This window comes from Mobula hypostoma, chromosome 7 (genome assembly GCF_963921235.1).
Source record: "Mobula hypostoma chromosome 7, sMobHyp1.1, whole genome shotgun sequence".
Lineage (NCBI taxonomy): Eukaryota > Metazoa > Chordata > Chondrichthyes > Myliobatiformes > Myliobatidae > Mobula > Mobula hypostoma.
In genome coordinates, this window is record NC_086103.1 from 67,687,523 (window position 1) to 67,704,491 (window position 16,969).

Below are 16,969 nucleotides of genomic sequence, written 5' to 3' on the forward strand. Positions count from 1 at the left end.
TTGCAGATGAAAGCGAAGATGGTTATGGAGCAGTGACCTGCCTCTTTTTTTGCACAATACATGTTCTCAGGTGCACAGTGTTTTTATCATGGGAAAATCCAGGGTAGCTCAGTTGAAGTTGGTTTCTATTCCTCCTATGGAGCTCCTCACCGCTACAGTGGAAAGCCGCATGGACACCTTCTGCAGGAAGGAGTTCCACATGCAGCTTCAGGGCTCACTCGTTTGGACTGACAGCACTCCTGTGCTGAAATATATCAAGAATGAAACTTCCAGGTTCTGAATCTTCATTCCTAACAGAGTTTCAGAGATTATTAAGGTCTCACAAGCAACTCAGTGGAGGTATGTAAACACTTCAAGCAACCCAGCAGATGTGGCCTCAGAGGGCTGAAGGTGGAGGCTTTTCTGAAGAATAAGACATGGGTGACCAGACCTCAGTATCTTCTTTAGCTTGAAACCGAATGGCCTGTGAATCCTGATTGTTCTGGAGAACTTCTGCTGGATGATCCGAAAGTAAAGGGGATTGTAACAATGAATGTCATTCAGTTTGACAAGAAGGTGGATGCAGTAATATGTATAATCCATCACTTCTTGCCTTGGATCTGATTGAGAAAGACAATGGCCTGGAATCTTAGATTGAAGAACCTGCTCTTGTTTCTTAGTCAGAAGAGGAAGCAAGTGAGTATTATTCTTGTTCAGTCTAACTTGGCTGAAGAACAACAAGGATATTCTTTGGGGGGAGAGATCGAGAAGGTCAAAGGTCAGGTTCACTGAGACTGTCTTTCGGGGGGAGCTCGAAAAGGCTAAAATGGAGATCATTAGTTTTTGCCAAAGAAAGACATTTCCAGATGAATTCTTGAATTTGCTAAGAGGAGAAAGTGTGCAAAAGGTCATCAATTCCACTATAAACATACAGAATCTTGATGAAAAGGATTTCCACCCAGTTCTCTGTGAAGTAGAGGCCATTATCAATGGTGGTCTAATTGCTAAAGCATCATCCAGTCCTAATGATTGGAAGCATTAACACCCAACCATCTGTTGTTTCTGAAGATATTTATGCTTATCATGGATAGAAGCAAGTCCAATACATGCCAAGCTTGCTTTGGAAATGGTGGGTCAGGGAGTACTTACCACAGCTACAAGAACATCAGACGTGATGAGCTATAAAACACAATTTCCTTCCAGGAGATGTCGAGCTTATAGTTCGTGGCACAGCAACTTGAAGTTCATGGATCACGGCAAGAGTCATTCAAGTCTTTCCAGACAGAAGAGGATTTGTGCAGCAGGTGTGCATCAAGACCAAGATCAACTGTCTGGGTCGGCCTATAACCAGGATCTGTCTTCTACAGGAGGCAGAGGTTTGAGGAGCTACAGCTCCAGAAGCTTCATGACTTTGACTTGACAGAGAGTGGTGGTAAAGATCACTCTGTACTGGGCTAAGTGCTGGTAACTTCTAGCCTAGGTGACTGTTGCATGACTTGTCTGGAAGAAGAAAGGGGACATTTGTATAATGTTAAGATTTCATGTCCCTTACTTTTAGTAGTATGTGGTTGTAATTATTATAGTGTAATAATTAAGGGGCTGGGATATAGGAGTCATGAATTTATTTTCTGTCTATCTGTATTGTATTTTGTGTTGTGCTTTTATTATGGGTAATTTGTCACGTGCGTTGCGGCATGGTAGAAGTGAAGAGTATAGTTACATATTCATGCTTTGCCTTTAGAAAGTTTTATCCTGGTTAGAGCAGGAGGTAGGCCCAGCGAAATGATATTTTTTTTAATTGACTGCTTAATTATAGTTAAATATGCTAATGTTTAAATAAGGTTAACACGAACGCTCAAAGGGGATGCTTAGACAGCTTATTTTGTTATATTGTTAGTTTTAGTTTCATTAGCTTTTTATCTTGTTTGTCTTTGTTGGTTTCTTAATAAGGGATCAAGTGTACTTTTTCAACTTAGACCTGTGTTATTGTGGAGAATGTCATACAGTAACATTCTGTAATACTGCAGCCACCTGCTGTACTCACTGTACACCCATGACTGTGCAGCCAAGTTTCCATCAAATTCAATATATAAGTTTGCTGGTGACACAACAATTGTAGGCCGTATCTCGGGCAATGATGAGTTTGAGTACAGAGAGGAAATTAAGAACCTGGTGGCATGGTGCGAAGACAATAACCTATCCCTCAACGTCAGCAAGACGAAGGAATTGGTTGTTGACTTCAGAAGGAGTAGCAGATCGCACGACCCAATTTACATCGGTGGTGCGCAAGTGGAACAAGTCAGAAGCTTTAAGTTCCTTGGGGTCAATATCACAAATGACCTGACTTGGTCCAACCAAGCAGAGTTCACTGCCAAGAAGGCCCACCAGCGCCTTTACTTCCTGAGAAAACTAAAGAAATTTGGCCTGTCCCCTAAAACCCTCACTAATTTTTACAGATGCACCGTAGAAAGCATTCTTCTAGGGTGCATCACAACCTGGTATGGAAGTTGTCCTGTCCAAGACTGGAAGAAGCTGCAGAAGATCGTGAACACAGCGCAGCACATCACACAAACCAATCTTCCATCCTTGGACTCACTTTACACCGCACGCTGTCGGAGCAGTGCTGCCAGGATAATCAAGGACACGACCCAGCCAGCCAACACACTTTTTGTCCCTCTTCCCTCCGGGAGAAGGCTCAGGAGCTTGAAGACTCGTACGGCCAGATTTGGGAACAGTTTCTTTCCAACTGTGATAAGACTGCTGAACGGATCCTGACCTGGATCTGGGCCGTATCCTCCAAATATCCGGACCTGCCTCTCGGTTTTTTTGCACTACCTTACTTTCCATTTTTCTATTTTCTATTTATGATTTATAACTTAATTTTTTAATATTTACTAATTTTTACTATTTTTAATATTTTTAAATATTTAATATTTGTAATCCAGGGAGCGGGAAGCACAGAATCAAATATCGCTGTGATGATTGTACGTTCTAGTATCAATTATTTGGCGACAATGAAGTATAAAGTGTCATCCCTGTCCTTGACCGCTGAGTGGTTTTGATTTGTTCTGAAGTACCCGCTTCAAAGATGAACATCCTCCCAATCTCACATCCAAATTTATGTCAAAATCCATCCATCGGGGACATTTATCAGGAGCACTGCATACACAGGACCCTTAGCGTTATTAAGGATCCCACCCATCCATCCAGCATGCTCTGACATTCTACCATCAGGCAGGAGACTACGATACATAAAAACAAGAACGGTCAGGATGAGGAACAGTTTCTTCCCCCAGGCCATTAGGCTTCTGTACTTCCGGCTGCATTGTATTCAAATTGTCACTGGTTAATCTGTTCCAAACCTTAAAATATTTAATATTAATGTACTTCAGTTTGTTATATATGTGCGATTCACCTGTAAGTTTTATCATTACCTTCATAAGTTATCACAAGGAAAAGAAAATTTGCAGGTGCTGGAAATCCAAGCAACACACACACACACACACAATACTCCAGCATTTTGTGTGTGTTACTTCATAAGTTATTGTGTGTTATGTGCTATGTACCCTGGTTCGAAGAGATGTTTTCTCGTTTCTATATACAAACGTTTGTACATTATATGGTTATATACCTGTATATAGTTAAATAATAAACTTCACTTGACTTGATAATAGTACACTTTAAACCATTCGAGTGGTATTCAGTTGAACATTTGAAATACCATGGTAGAGAAAGCCATGGGGACCACGGAATTAGTGTAGATACAGTCAGTACTTCATGGCTGATTTGTCACGATGGGCCAAATGGTTGGTTTCAATGCTGTATGACAATAATACTCTGAAGATGGCATCAAAGTTAACACTGGTAATTTTACATGCAGAAAAATATCAATTGACAAGAAAAAAACAAGTCAGCAAAACTCTTCAGCAAACGATTCCAACCTTACCCCTAAACAATGAAATCAGAGAGAATGTACACTTGCCACTGTTAAGTTTTCAGGTTCATGCATGAAGATTCAAAGAAAAATTCTCATCTGTAAGTCACAGTACAATTCTTAAAGGAAGAAAATTGTGGTTCTTCTTGACTAAACTCCACAGGGATAAAAACTGAAGTTTATTACAAAGGAAGCAACTCATGAAGTAGCCAGAGGAAATGATTCAATAAATCCAAACCAGCTCAGATCATTGGAAACATTTGGTTTGCTTTGAAGATGTGGCCTAATTTCTTGTTAAATATACGATGGTGATCCCGTATCTTTATTTATAAGAGCCATCTGACGGGACCTTTAGGGTTAACATGAAAGCTGCTGAGGCCCCCTTCAATAACTCTGCTGGCTTGTAAATTGTAACATGCTGTACTTTTAAGGAAGGAGAACTGATAGCATCACAATAGAAGGCTGTACACTTATTAAATAATGTCACCGTTTGTAAACTCTGTTACAGAATAATCCCCTTTCAGGTAGAAAGACATCTAAACAGCAAGGAAGTGAAGTAGATGGAATAAAATGATTAAATGACCAATGCACACTACTGTGGGAGCCAGATACGATCTCTTTATAATTAGACTTCCTCCACCAATCATTACCTATGAGACTGTTCTACACACATACTGTACACCTCAAACAAGAGGTAGTTGTAGGTAACCTCACATGTGCCCTCAGCCACTTTCAAATTGTATCTATTTGCTTTCTACAATACTGCCCCATTTATTTTTCCTCCTTATGCCAAACCTGGTTGGGTCCAACTGACCTGGCAAAGGTCGGTATGGAGCTGTCTCTGTAACGTTCAGTCTCAACACAACTTCTTTTCCAAATGACCGTGTTTTTTACACAAGTTTCACAAATGGCCTGCTTCATATTTAGCCTCCATTCAGTCTTGAACTTGGGAACTGTCACGGGGTTAGCAAATGCTTTTGGATTTTGAGCTCGATGAAAAGCCGCTGAAAGCAATAAACAATAAGCTGTGTTAACTTTCCCAGATCTGATGATGCTCCAGCTGCTTCTACTTGCCTGCTTTACATCCCATGCTGCCAATCAACTCCCGACAAAACAAAAGTCATCCATTAAGTTTGATCCTTCCCAGCTTATCTGCAGTGCACCTGGACCTCCAGGAGTTCGTGGGCCTCCAGGCTATCCTGGACCTCCAGGCCCCATTGGACGAATGGGATTCCCTGGAAAAGATGGTATGGATGGGAAAGATGGTCAAAAGGGAGAGAAAGGAGAAGAAGGTAAAATAATGGTGCTGCTACTTTCAGTATTTTCCATCAGCATGTCTGGAATTTATAAATCTGGCTGTCAATACTTTTGCTTGATTACATACAGAGAGCATGGTCACAAAGAGATAGATAACTTGTATAAATATTTACAAGTTTTACAACAATTCATCAAACTTGTAATAGTGTGCACCTTGCAAAATAATATCCTCACAGCAAGTGACCTATACTATAGTTCAAATTATATATAGTTAAGGACTAGTTCAAGTTTAGAATAGCAAACAACAGGAATTCTGCAGATACTGGAAATTCAAGCAACATACATCAAAGTTGCTGGTGAACGCAGCAGGCCAGGCAGCATCTGTAGGAAGAGGTGCAGTCGACGTTTCAGGCCGAGACCCTTCGTCAGGACTAACTGAAGGAAGAGTGAGTAAGGGATTTGAAAGTTGGAGGGGGAGGGGGAGATCCAAAATTATAGGAGAAGACAGGAGGGGGAGGGATGGCGCCAAGAGCTGGACAGGTGATAGGCAAAAGGGATACGAGAGGATCATGGTACAGGAGGTCCGGGAAGAAAGACAAGGGCGGGGGGGACCCAGAGGATGGGCAAGAGGTGTATTCAGAGGGACAGAGGGAGAAAAAGGAGAGTGAGAGAAAGAATGTGTGCATAAAAATGAGTAACAGATGGGGTACGAGGGGGAGGTGGGGCCTTAGCGGAAGTTAGAGAAGTCGATGTTCATGCCATCAGGTTGGAGGCTACCCAGACGGAATATAAGGTGTTGTTCCTCCAACCTGAGTGTGGCTTCATCTTTACAGTAGAGGAGGCCGTGGATAGACATGTCAGAATGGGAATGGGATGTGGAATTAAAATGTGTGGCCACTGGGAGATCCTGCTTTCGAATAGAAATGTTTAGAATAGAAATGTTTTCATAAAGTTCTTAACCTCAGTAAATTAAGATTTTAAATCTGTTAAAATTATATAGTTTAAATTATAAATCTAGCGCATTAACAAGCAATATTTACAATATTCAAAGATTTATTATCAAAGTATGTATAAATTATACAACCCTGAGATTTGTCTGCTTATGGGCAGCCACAAAGCAAGAAACCTGAAAGAACCCAATTAAAAAAAAGACCAACCCCCAATGCACAGAGAAAGAGAGAAAAAAAACCCACAAATCATGCAAACAATAGAAGCGAGCAACAGCATTCAGAACAGAATTGAGTCCTTTGATCGGAATCCTGGGAGCAGCCTTGGGTAGGCCCAAGCTTCAGTCTCAGTTCATCATATTAGCAGGGGGCAAACTGCCGCGAAGCCAGGGCAGTCTTACAGCCTCAGCACGAAATCTGCCCAACTGCCACCTCCATTCCCGACACCCTGACTTTCCCGTCTATCTGGGCTGGCTCTTAAGTTGTCCAAAGTACGGATCCTGCCTCGCATTAGGGCCATGGCCCCACCACGGCGATACGTTCTGGGCCTAGACCTCACTGCCCAGCACGAAAGCCTGTATTTTCAGTCTTACAACACTCAACATAGTTCTTCTAAAATGTCTAACTTGTTTATTCTTTATTTATTTTTATTCTGCACCATGACACAGATTGTGAACATTGATATGTATTTCTATTACACTTGAACATTTCAGAAGCAATAAAGAGGAAAAAATTGATTTGTTAATTTCTACTCACAAGCTCATGCTCTCTTTTTACCCCTTTGCCTAACTACATAATCCAAACAAATTTAGAATGTAAAATAGCAATCTATTTTACATATTTTTCTGTGGAAACATCAAAATCAGAATTTCATATGTTCAATATATTAAAAAAATAAAAGGAACTATTTATGAGTGTAATGTCACAAAAACCTTCAGACATTAGTAATCATATGCACAAAATGCAACACATTTTCATTATTCCATATGGGATTTGAACAGTAACAATTAATATTTACAATGTATTTTAATTGATGACAGCAGATTTAGATCCATTTGGTATCTCTCTCCTGACAGACCCAGTGATTTATAATTGTTAAAAGGTATTTCTCAGTTTGCTTTGCTGGAAAGGCTCTCAACTACATCTCTTCCGTTTCCTGCACTACATACTCAACCTGTCCTCTGCTTTGTCCTCATCTTCCACTGCATCAGCTTCAACATTCAGTGGATTGTTCGCCCAGGCTTTCACCAAATCGAATAGTATTCCACCCCTGAAAGTATCATCTGCTCCCCGACTCACACAAAATGCCGGAGAAACTCAGCAGATGTGACAGCAGATATGGAGGGGAATGAACACCCAATATTTTGGGCCGAGACCATTCATCAGGTCCTGAAACGTCGACTGTTTATTCCTTTCCAAAGATGCTGCTGAGTTCCTCTAGTATTTTGTATGTGTTGCTCAAATTTTCTAGCATCTACAGAATCTCTTGTGTTCATCATCCCATGCCCTCTCCTTTTAGCACTGAGCAGACTATTCCCTTTATGAACACCCTGGTCCTCTTTCCCATCTCCAACAACCATTCCCCTTCTCAGGGCACTTTCCCATGCAATCATGTGAGATGCAATACCTGCACTTTTATTCCTTCCCTTATCATCAGAGGGAGCTAAACATACTTCCATGGGAAGCTGCAGATTGTCAACTGTATTTGGTGCTCACAAGTAACACATTGTGTATTAAATGTACCACCAATTTCTAGTCCTCTGTTTTCAAACTCTTTAATGGACTTCTTGTATGATAGGATGGACTTTTGGCCTCAAAATTCACCTTGTTATGATCTTACACTTCATCGTTTACCTGCACTGCACCTTTTCAGGAGCTTTTACATTTTATTCTGCATTGTTATTGTTCTATCTTTCTCTAGCTCAATCCTCTGTGTAATGATCTGATCTGTATAAACCATATGTAAGACAAGCTTTTCAACGTACCTCGGTACACATAACAATAATAAACCAATACCAATGTGCCCCCCTCTACATTACAGAAATCAAATGCAGTCTGGGGTGCTTTGCAGAACACCCCTGTTCAGTCTGTAAGCGTGACACTGGGCTTTCAGTCTCCTGAAGTTCCAGCCACCTGTCACTTTAATTATCCGTCAAATACCAATTCCGATCTCCCCAATTTTCACCTTCTGCATTGCTTCATTGATAGCTAACATAAGCTCTAGAAACAGCACCTCATCTTCTGTCTGGGTACATTCAGGACTTAACAATTTTAGGAAAATTAACAATTTTAGGTAACCACTACCTTTCTGTCCCTCTCTTTAATCCACAATTGTATCTATACTTTTATTTCAATTTGTTTCTTCTTTTATTTTCTGTCCCAACTGCTGGTTTTTAAAGTTCTCATGCCCACTTCTCCTCAATTTAAAACACTTTTTTTTTAAACTTTTCCAGTCCTGATGAAGGATCCTCAATCTGAAATATTAACAGGTTCTCTTGTCAGTGAAGCTACTTGAGCAGCTTCCAGCATTGACCATTTTTGTTTTGTATTTCTAGCATCTGCAGATTTTTGATCCAGATTTTTGCCCCAGAGTACTAGTTGGAAAAGAGTGAATTGCTTACAATTCCAGTTAATAGATATATGATATGAAAGGTTAATAGATCCCAATAAGCTAGTTGGTACATCTTTCTCTCAGAGTGAATAATGTTAGGTGTTGAGCCACTTAATCTCAGTCAGAATAAGAATTGAAGTTTTGTAGTAGCCCAGTCCTTGGAGAATAAATAAAAATGGACAGTTGTTCTCCCAATTAATCATACAAGGACTTCTGCCAGAAAATGCTTCAGTGGACACAACATTTTGATCAGATTGGGTTACCGTATGCTGAATGAAAATGGGCAATTCAGTCAACTCATTCCACTTCCAGTAGCTGGCAAGCACATCTTACTTATTGTCATAGGAAGACTTGCATCAAAAACACTGGGAATCTTCTGTGAAACACTGGGAATCATACTAATATCTAACTGGGCTCACCAGTGGGGTAGTGGCATCAGCACTGGACTTCGGAATGGATGGTCTTGAGTTCGAATCCAGCCAGGCCCCAGCCTGGGCAGCAGCACCATCTGTGCGGAAGAAAGGCCCGTAAATCTACTTCCATATCTTTCCACGAAAACACTACAATCAATTACCCTTTCCATAGGGTCGCCATGAGTTGAGTCGACAGCAGTCGATAACATAATTAGTCTATAACAAATGATAATTAAATATAAAACTCCCTGGACTTTAAATATAAAATCATAAACAGCATTTTCTTTTCCCAACCTTAATACTCCTCCAATCTCAGTCCTTTATAAGGTTAAAACATGTGAATAGACTTTGTTTTCTAATTTTATTCACTAATTTGAAACCAATGTGCATGTATAATAATAGAATGATATGGTATGGAACTGTACACATATAGTTCTGATATTTGTCCCATTCTAGCCCAAAGCTTGACTTCTGTTGTGCTAGTGTTAGATTCACTGTCCTCAAAGCCCATCTGATATAAGTATCTGGGGATACCCTCGCTACAGAGAGATTATGCGGTATCACCTTGCTCTTCAGAGACTAGCTTTCTTCCCTGTCTAGTCTACATTTACATGTTTACATTTGGATGAATATTTAACAATCACAAAGGATTTTTGATTTATAAAGTATGTCCAAATTCTAAAAGACTTATAAACTACAACGGATTTCCAAACACAGGTACAATTCTTACAAAGTAAAAGAACAAACCTACAATTTGCAGATGAACAAGTCATCTGTCACAAAAACCGAAGACTGAGGAATGAATTTGAGTTCTTCTTTCTGTCATTCTCCTTGTCATTTCAAACAATCCGCAATGCTTTCTGACATTTATACTGTTTTTCTACCATTAGACATTATCTGCATGTGACGTTTTTCAGATACCTTTGCAGGAACAAAGTAATTCACACAGATGGTCTGAAAGGTTCTGGTGACAGTGCTTCCAGTCACCCACATTAATGCTGTGAGGGCTGACTCTCTGAGTACACAAATTGTCCCAATTATTGATTGATCAACTATACCCGTGACTATGTTTGATGTGCTAAGTGACAAAATCTGTCTGGCCTGAGTTTAAGCTTCCTTAAACTCAGTCACAATGGTGCAAATAACTTAACCAGGGTTGTCTGGTTTGATGCAAGCCAATTAACATAACCCCATTGTCTTCTTTAGTTAAACATAGATCCACAAGACCTCATTATTAACTTGTTTACAACAAGAAACTGAACAAGAAATATAGGCTAAAAGTTTAACATTGTCAGAGGCAACGTTTGGAAAGGCCATGCTGCTGCAGTAGAAAGCTGAAGTTAACAATAATCCTCTTGGGCCCTGGAAAATCAATATCTATCTCATGGCCAGTATGGATTTGGGTTTCAGAATAAATTCTAAATTCTTTAACAAACATTGTAAATGATCAGAAAATAAAGATTGCAAAGCTAACATATTACTAGCTTTTACTGTCCACTCTAGGTAGTTGTACAGTTTAACATTAAAATCACAACATTTTAAGGATTACAACACGCAATAGTGTCATGAAAGAAAATGGAAAGCATCTGAAATACTTATACACACAGTAACAAACAGAAGTATCTATGATTGGATTTAGTAATTGTTCTGGCAGGTTCCTTAAACTTCATGCTGACATAGATGGATTCTTTAAACTGAAGTAGCTGTGCTTTGTGAAGGTAAAAATGATTCACCTTTCATGACCTCAGGATGAACCACTTAACAATAATAGAAATACTTTGGAAGTGAAGTCACTGTTGTAGCACAATTTTGCACAATTGTGACCAATTATGCCAATAGAATGTTTTGATTTTCTGTTTCAACACAGAACCACTATAATCATGCCAAGAAAAATAACCTTGTTTTCTTTTCAGGTGACAGAGGAAAAGAAGGAAAAAGTGGAAAACCTGGAATGAAGGGAATACGGGGAGCTATTGGCAAAGCAGGCCCCCGAGGACCAAGGGGTCTTAGAGGTGTTCAGGGTAGTAAAGGAATACGTGGACCAAAAGGCACTAATGGAAACAATGGTGAACCTGGTTGGCCCGGAATCTGCAAATGTGGCACTAACACAGCAAGATCTGCCTTCTCTGTAGCCATCACCCATAGCTATCCCAAGGAACGCATGCCCATCAAATTTGATAAGGTTCTTTTAAATGAAGGAGGACACTATAATGTTTCCAGTGGAAAATATATATGTGATATACCTGGCATTTACTACTTCTCCTATGATGTGACCTTGGCTAATAAGCACCTTGCTATTGGGCTGGTGCACAATGGTCAATATCGTATAAAGACCTTCGATGCTAACACTGGTAACTATGACGTGGCTTCTGGTTCGACTATCATGTACTTGAAGCGTAAAGATGAAGTCTGGCTGCAGATTTTTTATTCTGAACAGAACGGCCTGGTCTATGATCGTAACTGGGCTGATAGCTTATTTACCGGCTTTATGATTTACGTTGACCAGGACTATCTCAACGAAATTGATGAAGAACTAATCTTCTAGGAAGCCCATTCTTTATACCATGATGGACGTCCAAAAATGCTGCAATAGTTTGTTCAACCTGTTTATAAATACCCTTTTCTGGAATTTACTGTCAGTGATAACAGCCATCACCCTAACAAAGTAACAATACCTCGATCACAAGAGACAAAAGAATGCCACAAGGAACAAGAAGGTTTTTAAGTAACATATTTTCTGAGCAGATACATTGACAAGTTTACATTTAGCACCCACGCCGGTTATCCCTAGAAAATAACAATGGTCCTAAATGATATTTTTCAGAACAGAATGATTTGTAGGGCTGTTTTGGAGGCCACAGTATCAGCCGATGAATGTGGCCTGGAACCGTTTGAAGATCTACCTGGGTCTTCCAATTTCACCCTGAAGAAAAAAATGAATTATTTAGGATTTTACAACTATCTGGCAGCTTTCAATGTGATTATTTCTTGAATAATGACCATTCTTAATTAATCTAGCACCTAACCCAGCTCACGGAAGGCATGCTGTAATTTTTTTGCCACTCTCTGCCTTGACTGTCAGTGAAATTTTGACTTGCATTGAATAGTTTCCGTGAGAAAGAACAATATCCACTTTTAAGATCACTGATTTTGAGGAGAATGGGAGGTGGGTTGTGGGTGCTTTGGATTAAGAGGAAGGAAACAAGTACCCACTTGTGTGCTGATGTTGTGCTTCATTTCAACTCTGAGTAGCTAGGAGGTCTGAAAGGGACACCGGAATTATTTAGAAAAACACACCATTGGGGTTTCTATGATGCAATTAAGACTGTGGCTACATCCACACTAGACCGGATAAATCCATAATCCAAGCTTTTTCTCTTCGTTTTGACCCTCCGTCCACACTGAAATGGCGTTTTCCTCCCCCGAAACGGAGATTTTCTGAAACGCCCTCCAGAGTGTATAAATTTGAAAACACTGATTGTGCAGAGCAGTGTGTGTGTGGGGGGGGGGGGTAAACGGATATTTTTAAAAACGCTGTCATGACGTGCTGGAACAGATGGCCGCAGCGCGGCATTTCGTTGTTTTCTTGAACGCAACTCCCCCACACAACCCAACAATATCAGAACAGACAGCAACGAGACTGAAGCCAGAAGAGTTAGAAATGTACTCACCAAATACTTTGACCCATTGCTTACTGAATAAATAACTATACTCACTTTGCCCTGTTTTCTGTCCTTGCTTGTATGAAGGTGGTTTACCTTTTTATGCAAGTACTTCTCTGACAATAGATGTGTAACAGCCTAATGTAACCTTGTATGGAAATACAAGATAACACTGATGCAGACATGTTTTATACATTTAACAAGGTGCTTTATTAATGCAACAGAGTTAGTTAGTTTTTCAATGTTCGTCGTCAGCCAGGTCATACTGTCCGTGAACTCCCCGTCGGTTGCCTCCATACGCTCCAGTATTTGTTTTTTTTAGTTTTAAGTCCTCCTGCGTGACAACCAAGAGCAATTCCTTTTAAGTTTTTCTAGTCTGTAACTGGACAAATGCGCACTAAGTATACTGTTTCCTCTTCGCTTGTTTTCTGTGTGTCCTGCGCATGCCCAGTAGAGGAGATTCACCCAAATATCCGTTCTAATGTAGACGGAGATATTTTTAAAAATGTCTGGTGTGGACACCTATCATTTTTATGCGAAACCAGCGTTTTCTAAATTATCCGGTCTAGTGTGGATGTAGCCTGTGTGTTTGTTGGGTTTAATAGAGATTCTAATTGATAAGCAGAAATAGGGATAAGCAAGGTCAACAGCAGTCTTAAACGTACCTTGACTGGTTGTCTTTCTCCTCCACTGCAACTTTGCTCATTCTCATTTTCCACCAAACATTCTGTATCATCTGACCTTATGCTCTTTTCTGCCACCCAGTTGGTGATTTCAGTTAGGAGTCCAATCACAGGCAATGGAAGTGACATTTAAATCTCTCTGGGCTTCATGTGACAGCCAGGGTATGATCTGATGACATTTCCAAGCACCCATGCTTGTACGTGGGACTGCAAAGATTATGTTTGAACTGTCAATCTCAAGGCTTGTGCTCCTACTTTGAAAAGTACACTACGAATATTCCGTTATGACCAATATAGCATGGTTGGATATATAATCATGGTAATGTATTCACGTACTAAACAACAGCACCATATAGCATCAGGAGTTGGACACAAATACACTTTTGGTAGAATAGGAAAAAAAATCCCAAATTTGACTTCATACCACTTTGACTCAGATTTCTAACTCAGGTAGAAATCTTGACTTTTTACTTTTACTCTGGCCTTACTATGTTTTATTAAAATGTATTATGACGTGCAGTAGGAGTCTATTCACTTGATGTGGTGCTGCATTGATATGTGTATATTCTGGAATTGTGAAATGTTTGCAATGGAGACATGGAATTGAGGAACATTTGATTACAGATGGTATCCATTAGGAAACATGATAGAAACGTTGACATTGCTGTGTAAGGACATAAACATGTTGAAACTTGAAATAAAGAACATTTATTTGGGAAGTAACAACTCATTGTTATTTCATTAAAATTAAACACATAGTGTGCAAAGTTAAAAGCAATGAAATTTAGGATTAAAAAAATTAAAGTGTAACATACTGATTTTAAATGAGTTTTACAATCACTTTTATCATGTTTACTAAATCAACATTTCAAAGGTGATTCAAAAGTTCTTGGTGAGTGTGGAAAGCAATAACACAATGCTCCACTTCCATAAGACTACAAGAAATAGGAACAGTGGTATACCATTCAGTTGTTTGAGGCTGCTCCACCACTCCTGACCATGGCTGAATCAACCTTTGATTTTCCCACTGATTATCCATCACAAGGATCTTTATTCAAGGATTCAGCCTCCATTACTTCCTGGGGCAATAAAAACTTGTAAAGACTTGGAAGCCTTTAAGGAAAGAAATCCTTTCTCATCCCAGTCTTAAACAAGCTAAACTTACTCTTACACCATAACATCTGGTCCAAAACTCTCCCGTGAGGGAAAACAACCATACAGTATTTACCCACTAAGAGAACGCCAATGAGTACAGGCTCAGGTTGTTCAACCTTTCCCCCAAGATGAAGCCTCATTGCAGACAACCTTCTCTGAATTGTCTCCAATGTTAATATACGTTTCCATCAAGGGACCAAAACTACACAAAGTACTCTTTCGTTGGTCTCACTAGTGCCTTGTACAGATGTAATAGATCTTCCTTAACTTTCACACTCCAACCAACTGAAATTAAAAGTTAGCATTGCATTATGTCCTGGCATAATTTACATATTACTATTTAAATATTTATGGTTTTATTACTATTTATTATTACTAAATAACGAAAACCAATTTCCCCCGGGATCAATAAAGTATGACTATGCCTATTACACATCCCAATTACTTACTGCACCTACGAGGAAATCCGCAGATGCTGGAAATTCAAGCAACACACACAAAATGCTGTTGGAACGCAGCAGGCCAGACAGCATCCACAGGCCCAAACATCGACTGTGCTTCTTCCTATGGATGCTGTCTGGCCTGCTGTGTTCCACCAGCATTTTGTGTGTGTTACCTGCACCTGCACACTAGCTTTGTTTTCCATGTAGTTGGAACCCCAAATCTTATTCTGCAAACCCCCACAGTATTTTTTTAATCTAAATCAATTATTTCCCCTTTGAAACGAACACATGATTGTCCATTTGCCTATATTTGCTTACTCACTCAATCTATTAATATCTCTTTAAGCTTGCATCATGCCCCTGCTGCTGCCCAACCCCACCAGCTTTTGTTTCATCAGCACAATTCACTACAATGCCTTCACTTCCTTCCTCTAATTCATTAATATATACAATAAACAGCAACAATCCCATCACTGATCCCTATGGTACCATATTTGTTACATGTTACCTCCTTGAAAATGATAACGTTACTCTACTAAATGTGTCCGGCTAGTTAATCAATCCTCTACCTGTGCTAAATATATTTTGTTGAGCACCATGTGTTCTTAACTTGTGATATAACTTCCATGAGGCACCTTGCAAACTTATAAAAACAGAAATATATTACATTAACTGGTTCCTTCTATCCACTCTGAATGATACTTCCTCAAAAGAACTCTAAAAGATTTGTCCTCCTTAAGGGACATACATAGAAACATACATAGAAAATAGGTGCAGGAGTAGGCCATTCGGCCCTTCGAGCCTGCACCGCCATTTATTATGATCATGGCTGATCATCCAACTCAGAACCCAGCCTTCCCTCCATACCCCCTGACCCCTGTAGCCACAAGGGCCATATCTAACTTCCTTTTAAACATAGCTAATGAACTGGCCTCAACAGTTTGCTGTGGCAGAGAATTCCACAGATTCACCACTCTCTGTGTGAAGAAGTTTTTCCTAACCTCGGTCCTAAAAGGCTTCCCCTCTATCCTCAAACTGTGACCCCTCGTTCTAGACCTCCCCAACATCGGGAACAATCTTCCTGCATCTAGCCTGTCCAATCCCTTTAGGATCTTATACGTTTCAATCAGATCCCCCCATGAACTCCTTGGGAAGTGAGTGGGAGGTAAACTTATTGAAATATGCAAGATCCTTAGGGAGAGGGGGGGTCAATAAAGTAGATGTTCAGATGTTTTCTCCCCTAGGAGAATCACAAATAAAGAAATGAAATAAGGGGCTGGTGATTTAAAAATAAGGAGCATAGCAGTATCCCTTGGAGACGAGTGAATCTCTGGAATTCTCTGTTCCCAAGAGTGTTGAAGGCCAGATTATACAATTAAAATGGAGATGGAGACGTATTTCAAAGATCAAGGAACAGAGATTGTAGGAACTAACAAGGAACAGTTAAAACCAGATTAGATTAGCCAAGATACACTAAATGGTGCAGTAGGCTTGAGGGTGCTGGTGGCCTACTCCTGCTTCTATTTTCCCATGTTTATTTCTGACACGATTTCCTCTTCATGAAGCTAAACTGATTTCCCTCGATCTGAATACAACATTCCAAATGCTCTACTATTACCTTCTTAATATGTGTTTCTAACATGTTTCCAATATTAAACATCTTCCCGCCTAAAGTTACCTGCTTTTTCGCCCCACTCTTTTTTAAGGATATAACATTGGAATTCCCTCTCAATTCTTTGGGATCTTTCCAAAATCAAAGAATTTTTGAAAAATTAAGGCCAATGCTTTCATTATGTCTCACTCCTTTTTTTAAAAAAAGTCCCTAATACGTAAACCATCTGCTTTAGCTAAACTAATTCTCTAGATATTGCATTTAATTTCTCCC

General features: G+C 39.8%; 1 protein-coding gene across 3 annotated transcripts in view; it reads left to right on the forward strand.

Annotated features, from left to right (window-relative positions):
* The window catches only part of c1qtnf2 (C1q and TNF related 2), a 52,789-nt gene extending 38,591 nt beyond the window's left edge, over window positions 1–14,198 (forward strand). For all 3 annotated transcript variants that reach the window (XM_063052748.1, XM_063052749.1, XM_063052750.1), the window contains 2 exons: window positions 4,957–5,205; window positions 11,055–14,198. In XM_063052748.1, coding sequence (XP_062908818.1) covers window positions 4,957–5,205; window positions 11,055–11,686 — 881 coding nt within the window. In that variant the 3' untranslated portion in view covers window positions 11,687–14,198. The remainder of the gene's footprint in view (window positions 1–4,956; window positions 5,206–11,054) is intronic.
* Window positions 14,199–16,969: the final 2,771 nt, after the last annotated feature.